General features: G+C 36.6%; 2 protein-coding genes across 2 annotated transcripts; one reads left to right on the forward strand and one right to left on the reverse strand.

Annotated features, from left to right (window-relative positions):
• The first annotated feature begins 1,959 nt into the window (after positions 1-1,959).
• Positions 1,960-4,394, forward strand: LOC104248765 (subtilisin-like protease SBT1.2). The gene has a single exon (XM_009805079.2). It carries the CDS (start codon positions 1,977-1,979, stop codon positions 4,281-4,283), a length of 2,307 nt encoding a protein of 768 aa, XP_009803381.1. The 5' UTR covers positions 1,960-1,976; the 3' UTR covers positions 4,284-4,394.
• A 259-nt stretch (positions 4,395-4,653) lies between these two features.
• Positions 4,654-6,323, reverse strand: LOC104248764 (photosystem II reaction center Psb28 protein). Its single transcript, XM_009805078.2, has 2 exons — positions 6,087-6,323; positions 4,654-5,275 (listed from the first exon to the last, which is right to left on the reverse strand). Exons 1-2 carry the CDS (start codon positions 6,157-6,159, stop codon positions 4,806-4,808), a joined length of 543 nt encoding a protein of 180 aa, XP_009803380.1. The 5' UTR covers positions 6,160-6,323; the 3' UTR covers positions 4,654-4,805.
• Between the last annotated feature and the right edge of the window lie 2,230 nt (positions 6,324-8,553).

Below are 8,553 nucleotides of genomic sequence, written 5' to 3' on the forward strand. Positions count from 1 at the left end.
AAAAAGGAAAAATAGTTAAACATATTTATGGAGTAATAGTTAATAAGAGGATAAGTCTAACTATACAAGAAAAACCATAGCACAAGCATAATGAAGATAAGTGCATAGTTTTGTCCAAGAAGAAAGCATAATGGAGACGTGCGTAGAGCCCGAAACAGAATTTGACCCAAAATAGACTTTGTAGGTTTGGTGCATGTGTAGTTTAAATAGAAAAAAAATCCACCTTTAGATGATTTACAATTATATCCTTAACTTATATAAATATTTAAGGTTATAAAAGTCGTTCAATATTTTAGGGATATTTTAGTCGTTCAACATTTAGCTTAAATTATTCGTGATATATATATAATGTGAAACCTAGGGATATATAGTTACTAAAGTGGTATAGTTACATAGGAACAAACACAAGAGGACTCCTAATCTATCCCTTCTCCTTAGTCTTCACAGATGGTTGTGGCGGATAAGGATTTGGTTTAATACTACTCTACCGGCTTAATTTTACCAATATAGCTAAAGCTTATATTGTATCCTGAACGTCCGAAGATGCAAATGTTTCCTTTTGGTTCGAGTTGAATAGTTGATTAAAATATCCTCTCTATGTGTCCTTGATCTCGGTATCTCTTATCAACACTTGATGAGAATTATCATCTTTAATATACTTTACCTGGTCTTTTCTCTCTCAATCGTTCTAGTTAAAATAGTTCTTTCTTCCCTTCTCTTATCCCTAGTCTTTGGTACAAGCCATTTAGAGCTTCCTCTCTGGCTTTACGAAATACTAAATATAAGTTAATCTTTAATCTACTAGGAAAAAGATAGTAATAATTTCGATTTGCACTTCTCGATTTAGTAAGTCTTTTTTTTCTTTTTTCGTTTTTTGCAAGACTAGTCCTATGCCAAACCAAAACATTTACCAAATGATGTGGCTTGCCAACTAAAGTTATCATCTAGGGGAGAAATACTATTATGTTAGTCTGAGTAGTTGGTAAAATTCAATTGGTTTAGCATTTTTCTCTTTTCATCCCGCATAATTAACACATCTTGTAAGATTGAATTTACAATCTAAGATTGCAAGTCTAACATGCACCACGTAAATGTAAGGTCACAATCTTACTAAACAGAAAAAATGATTTCCCACCTTTGGTGTCTACGTCAAATTATCTTAGTTAATCATAATAAATATCATATTAAGATAAAATTACGTACACTTAATTGATAGAAGTATATTTTGAAAAATATTTTTCATGTATTTATGTTTGATGTAAACACCAACTGCACATAAATTTTTCCAAACAAACGTCCTCTCTCCGCAGTCGATTTTTTTAAAAAAATACACCATCCCCCCCCCCCCCCCCCCCCCCAAAAAAAAAAAAACAAAGAAATCTCACTTCAAGAATAGGATATAAACAAAAACAGCATCCTAGTATTAGTGGGCCAAAATGTAGAGCCGCCATTCCATTGCAGAGAGAGACCTACATAATTTCAAGAAGCTAAGCGTGGCGTGACTCAATTGAATGCTCCCTCAGCAGGATCTCAGACATGGTGAAGAGTGGCGCCTGAGCATAAATGCATTTGTGTATTCTTGTCTAACAAATGAATCTATTAAATAAAGGGACATTCTCAAAATCTAAGAATGAAAATCTAAATCTTGATATCTTGAAAATGAGTAAAGAGTTTGAGAATGTTTCTTGAAATGTATCACAATATCTCGTGAAAACATTAGCAACACCTTTAGCTCCTCCTATAATACAATACTGTGTCTAAGCCTCTCTGCTTCTCTCCTATTTCTTACTTGACAAATGATACTCGTGATGAAGAGCTCATATACTTTCACGAGTTTCTTCTTCTCTTTCAGAGTCTCAGACATGTCTGCAACACCTAATTTTTGAATTCTCTTCAACCCCTTCAAATACCCCATTCTTTATTTCAAGAAACATGCATTCTTTTCCAAGCATTGTTGAACCAACACTACTAATTCCATGGAATCCAGTACCCATTTCTCCTTTCTTTTTCTTTTACTATGTGTTGTTATCATACAAGCTCAAGATTTGCAAACCTACATTGTTCAGTTGCATCCACATGGAGCAACAAGACCTCCTTTTAGCTCTAAGCTTCAATGGCACCTTTCTTTCCTTTCAAAAGCCATTTCCTCTGGAGAAGACTCGTCTTCTCGCCTTTTGTACTCCTACCATTCTGCTATGGAAGGCTTTGCAGCTCAACTCACTGAAGCTGAGCTTGAGTCTTTAAGGAAATACGATGATGTGTTATCGATACGTGCAGAGAGGAGGCTTGAAGTTCAAACTACTTATTCTTACAAGTTCTTGGGACTAAGTCCGACGAGAGCAGGTGCTTGGTTGAAGTCTGGATTTGGTCGAGGGTCGATCATTGGAGTGTTAGACACTGGAGTTTGGCCAGAAAGTCCAAGTTTTGATGATCATGGAATGCCTCCTGTTCCACAGAAATGGAGGGGTATCTGTCAAGGAGGACAGGTTTTCAATTCTTCAAGCTGCAATCGCAAGATTATAGGCGCGAGGTTTTTCAGCAAAGGACATCGTGTGGCCTCAAAGACATGGTCACCAGATTTCGTGGAGGAATATGTGTCACCTCGGGATTCCCATGGCCATGGCACACATACAGCATCCACTGCTGGAGGAGCTGCAGTGGCAATGGCTGGTGTGCTTGGAAATGGAGCGGGGGAGGCGCGAGGAATGGCCCCGGGTACCCACATTGCAATATATAAAGTCTGCTGGTTCAGTGGATGTTACAGCTCTGATATTCTTGCAGCAATGGATGTAGCCATCAGAGATGGAGTAGACATATTGTCACTCTCACTTGGTGGCTTCCCCGTTCCACTTTATGACGATACTATTGCCATTGGCAGTTTTAGAGCCATGGAGCATGGAATTTCAGTTATATGTGCAGCCGGGAATAATGGTCCAATCCAAAGTTCAGTAGCCAATGGGGCTCCTTGGATTGCCACTATTGGCGCTAGTACACTTGACAGGAGATTTCCAGCATTAGTCAAGTTAGGCAATGGAAAGTTCCTGTATGGAGAATCTTTGTACCCTGGGAAGCAAGTTCCAAGCTCAGGTAAGAGTCTTGAACTCGTTTATATCAAGAATGCAGACAAGGGTAGTGAATTTTGCTTGAGAGGATCGCTTTCAAGAGAACAAGTCCAGGGAAAAATGGTTGTGTGTAATAGGGGAGTCAATGGAAGGGCAGAAAAAGGCCAGGTTGTGAAGGAAGCAGGTGGCGTTGCCATGATCCTAGCAAACACAGCAGTAAATTTAGAGGAAGATTCTGTTGATGTCCATGTCATTCCAGCAACATTGATTGGCTTCGATGAATCAACTCAGTTACAAAGTTACCTTAACTCGACAAAAAGGCCAACAGCTAGATTCATATTTGGAGGAACAGTAATAGGAAGATCAAGAGCACCTGCAGTAGCTCAATTTTCGTCAAGGGGTCCTAGTTATACTGATCCTTCAATCCTCAAACCCGATTTGATTGCTCCAGGGGTAAACATAATAGCCGCTTGGCCGCAAAATTTAGGCCCCAGTGGCCTTCCAGAGGATTCAAGAAGAGTAAATTTCACTGTGATGTCAGGGACTTCTATGGCTTGTCCTCATGTTAGTGGAATTGCCGCATTGCTCCACTCAGCTCATCCTAGATGGACTCCAGCAGCAATCAAATCCGCATTAGTGACCACTGCAGATACAACTGGTCACTTGGGAAAACCAATCATGGATGGAGATGCACCGGCTAAGCTTTTTGCAACTGGAGCTGGACACGTTAAACCAGAAAGAGCCATCGATCCTGGACTAATATATGACATCCGGGTTGATGAATATATCACTCACCTCTGTACTATTGGGTACAGAAATTCTGAAGTCTTCAGCATTACTCATAGGAATGTCAGCTGCCGTGATATTTTACAGAAGGAGAGGGGTTTCAGCCTGAATTACCCCTCAATTTCAGTAATTTTCAAGGCAGGAATGACTAGAAAGATGATCAAGAGGAGAGTAACAAACGTAGGGAACCCTAATTCTGTTTACTCAGTTGACATTGTGCCACCTGAGGGAGTCAAAGTGAGAGTCAAACCACGTCGTCTGATATTTAAACATGCAAACCAAAGCTTAAGTTACAGAGTTTGGTTTATGTCAAGGAAAAGAAATGGATCTCAAAGGATGAGTTTTGCAGAGGGGCAATTGACATGGGTCAATCTAGGAAATAAAGCCAACAAAGTCAGGAGTCCTATTTCAGTCACGTGGGCATCAACGAAGTGAAGGCTATCATCAATGTCACAACAATAGCACCAAATGTTCGTTGTCTTAGTTCAAAACTTCCGTTAGGAATTTCACATCTTATTAGAAACTGATGTTAGAGCATATACAGCTGACAGGCAAAGATCATCTTTATCTTTCGATAAAGAAGAAATGAATGATAATCATTTGAAAGCAATGTGTTTTACCAAGTACATTTATCTCCTCAATGTTCAGAATTTGTAATATGTATAAATAGATTAGACCAAGCACAAGTTTGCATTTGGACTTGGAAGTGAACCATCTATAACAAACTAAAGGAAGCATCACAAATGAACAAATATCACGAAGAAAGAGAATAGAGAAAGCTATAAAAGGAACTAGAAGTAACAACTAACTGTAAATGGATGCAGCTAGCTTGTCATTTATCAGCATGTCGCTGAGAACATTTTTCAAGTTTACACCTTTTGAACTAATTACTCATAAACCAATATGGCAGACAAAAATTTCAAGAAATTGGTCAGGCAATAAAAAAAACATACAATCTCAACTTTTAACAAACTGCAAGCCATTTGCATTAGCATACCGCTCCATAAATCTCATGAACCTGTCCCATTCTCGTGGAGTCCGCATAATATACTTAGCTTCAACTCCCGCAGGCTTTCCGTTAACAAACTTGGCATTTACATCAACTGACGAAAGAACCCCTTCTTCATCAATCATGTAGAATCCAGTGATATCCCCAACTTCACCAGATGAGTCGAATACGGAGGGATTATCAAACCTGAATATGGCCATACCATTTGTCCCATCCCTTGACTTGGTTAACTTCACATCTGGTATTGTCTGTTCATCAGTTCCTTGTATGAACTGAATTTTTGGCTGAACCATCATTATACTTAGTCTGGTCATTTTTTGGTTCTGGATGTTGGAAGTAAAACGTGAACGAGTTAGGCACAAGCGTTGGCCATTGAATGAAGAACCTGCACTTTGATGAACCACTCCTGATGCTATTCCTACAGTACATAACACAAACAACTATTACTGATTATGAATTAACTATGATCCCTAATTTCCTGGTTTCTTTATTTTTCATTTTTTTTCCTATTACATTGGGGGATTAGGGAAGGAGACGAGAGGAAGGGAGACAATGAGATTTGAATCCACATCTAGAGCTGGATCCAAGAGTTTAAAATTGATGGATCATCAATCTTTAAGGTTCTTAACTCTGAACTCATTATACTTTTGAAATTATAAGCTTCCGAATTTAATACTTTGTTAAAATTTTACGTAGTATTTTTTCACATGCATGTATATGTTCCACCAAAAATAATGGGTTTCAACTGAACCGGTTGTTCAAATGCTACATTTGCCTCTACCAGCTACACCTGTTGTGTGAAAGACTCTACTGCTAGACTGTAAGGGGTCGTTTGGTTGGTAGGATGAGATAAACAAGGATATCCATGGGTTGGGATATTCCATGGGATTAGCTATTCTACCCACTGATAGCTAATCTCATCATTTTAGTACAAAATGGTTCCAGGGACTAATTAATACATATAACCAAACATGGGATAAAATAATCTTGCATTTTATCCCGGGATTGTTACCGGTTAACCCACCAACCAAATGACCCCTAAGGTGCTACCAATATACTAGCTAACATTCAGCTGCATTGCATTTCCAGAATGAATTCCCAAAAAAGGAAGAGTGGTAAAAATTTCTCTGAACATTGCACAACTACCCACCTCATTATTTAGTCAAAAGAAAACTGAAAGTACAAGTCCTTACAGAACTTAATGAGATACTAAGTTGAAGGAAACATACCCAAAAGAGAGCGAGGCTGATGAGAAGTGTGAGAAAGTGCAGGAGAGAATGCAAGAGATTGAAGAGTAGCCATTATAAAAAGTGCAGAGAGAAAGAATTGGAAAAGAAGGAACTAAAAAAACAGTTGATGTGGTAAGAGAGAGTGGCTGGTTGTAACAACGACAGCCATTCGCTTCTCACATTCTTTTAGATTTTTTCAAATGGATTGGCTTACCCATACCATTTCATTTTTGAGCCAACCACCGGACAATACACTCCCGCCAACTTTAACTAGATGGGAATTGGGCTGAAAATCCTATCTGGGATTTTATCGATATAATGGGCTGGCTCTAATAGCAGCCCAATAAAAACACTAGATGTTTGAGCAATTTATGAAGACTTGTACATCTAACCTTGATTTGTATCTGCACGTGGATTAGTTGAGTCAAATTTAAACGGAATTTTTACATTTCTATACCATATAGAAACCTTATTACCCTCAATGTTTAAAGTTTGATATAATTACATTTAGTATACCAAATTACCAATTTTATACCATAGTGTATTTTAAGGGTACAATTAATGCAGCGTATATCCCTCCTTAATTCAAGGTACCGTATACCTCACCCCTCTCACGTTTCTCTCTCCCAAACCCTCACCCTCACCCACGTTTTACTCAAACACACGTTCTTTTTACCCTGTTTCCCTCTTCAAAAACCGCAGAAGCATCGTTAACCCAGCATTAAAGTTCAATTTAAATTTTTTTCATCTACATTCAGTGAAAAAAATGTTATGTCTTTTACACCAAAACCCCACGCCCTACACTGGAAAGGGGTCTCTCTTGGCAGCCTCGGATTACAAAAACTTCATAAATGGCAATGTCTTTTACTGCAGAGTAACTTTTAGTATGTACTTCTATTTCATACAAACCAATTGACTTAGTTGGCTAGTCAAGATCTGAAAAGCTCCTTGTTTCCAACTTCTTTTTTTTAATTTAATCTATGACCATCGACTCCTTTTTGGTTATTTGCCGTTTGTTTAACTAGATTCCCTGAAAATTGAATACAAATAATCTACAAAATATCTACAAATTGGGTACATTGAATTTTAACATCCCAATTCCTATTCAATTGTAGCTTAATTGGTATTTTCGACATAATTGTGTTTTTTGCAGAAGATTTTGTAGAAGTTTTAGTCGTTTTGAATTTGTGAAAACAAAAAACAATGCATCTACAATCAGAATACAAATAATATACAATTTATCTACAAACTGGGTACATTGAATTTTAATATCCCAATTCCCACTTCAATTGTAGCATAATTGGGATTTTCGACATAATTGCGTTTTTTGCAGAAGATTTGTAGCAGTTTTAGTCGTTTTGAATTTGTGAAAACAGAAAACAATGCATCTACAATCAGAATGCAAATAATCTACAATTTATCTACAAACTATCTACAAACTGGGTACATTGAATTTTAATATCCCAATTCTCATTTCAATTGTAGCATAATTGGGATTTTTGACATAATTGTGTTTTTTGCAGAAGATTTGTAGAAGTTTTAGTCGTTTTTGATTTGTGAAAATAGAAAACAAAGCATCTACAATCAGAATACAAATAATCTACAATTTATCTACAAAATGGGTACATTGAATTTTAATATCTTAATTCCCATTCGATTGTAGTTAAATTGGAATTTTTGACATAATTGCGTTTTTTGCAAAAGATTTGTAGAAGTTTTAGTCGCTTTTTATTTGTGAAAACAAAAACAAAGTTTCTACAATCATAATACAAATAATCTACAATTCATCTACAAAATATTTACAAACTGGGTGTATTGAATTTTAATATCCCAATTCCCATTCGATTGTAGTTTAATTGGGATTTTCCACTAGACATATAAAGATTCATTATAGTATTCTCAATTATAGATTAAGGGAAATGTGTTAGAAAGCTACATCAACTACTTTGTCGAGTTTGAAAAATACTACCTAGTGACATCAACTATTAGATTTGTCAACTTATTATTTTTCATGGGAAAAAAATATAACGATATTTTCAGCTACAAGTTTAAGTGAGACTATTAGCAGAAGATGATTAGGTGAAAATAGGAACAATTTTCAAAAGCTGGTCTCATACTCTGTCTCTCTGATTATTCACGTCATTTGATCTCTCAAAGAGAAAAAAAATAATTAGAGATATCTAAATAAGGAATTTTAATGCTACAATGATTCCTTATTTAATGAAATATCTGGAAGAATATTTACTTCCATAATTGTAGCGCGCCTAAATAGGAATATCTGAAAGAATATTTAGTTCCAGATTTGTAGCGCGCCTAATTAGGAAGGAATCAGCTCCTAATAATTGGTATTTAATGAATGGTATAATATTTGTAGAATAACTGTGAACATGGCGGGTAAATATGAAACTATGCACATTTTTGGTAATAAGGTTTCATTTATGGTATAGGAAGGAAAGTCCCAATGTAA

Source organism: Nicotiana sylvestris, chromosome 9 (assembly GCF_000393655.2).
Source record: "Nicotiana sylvestris chromosome 9, ASM39365v2, whole genome shotgun sequence".
Taxonomy (NCBI): Eukaryota; Viridiplantae; Streptophyta; class Magnoliopsida; order Solanales; family Solanaceae; genus Nicotiana; species Nicotiana sylvestris.

Bases quoted from the DNA above. Each gene is read 5' to 3' on its own strand.
- LOC104248765 (XM_009805079.2), top strand. From the start codon at position 1,977: ATGGAATCCAGTACCCATTTCTCCTTTCTTTTTCTTTTACTATGTGTT.
- LOC104248764 (XM_009805078.2), bottom strand. From the start codon at position 6,159: ATGGCTACTCTTCAATCTCTTGCATTCTCTCCTGCACTTTCTCACACT. The intron at 5,276-6,086 runs GTATGTTTCCTT...TATGTACTGTAG, and splicing joins TCAGCCTCGCTCTCTTTTGG to GAATAGCATCAGGAGTGGTT.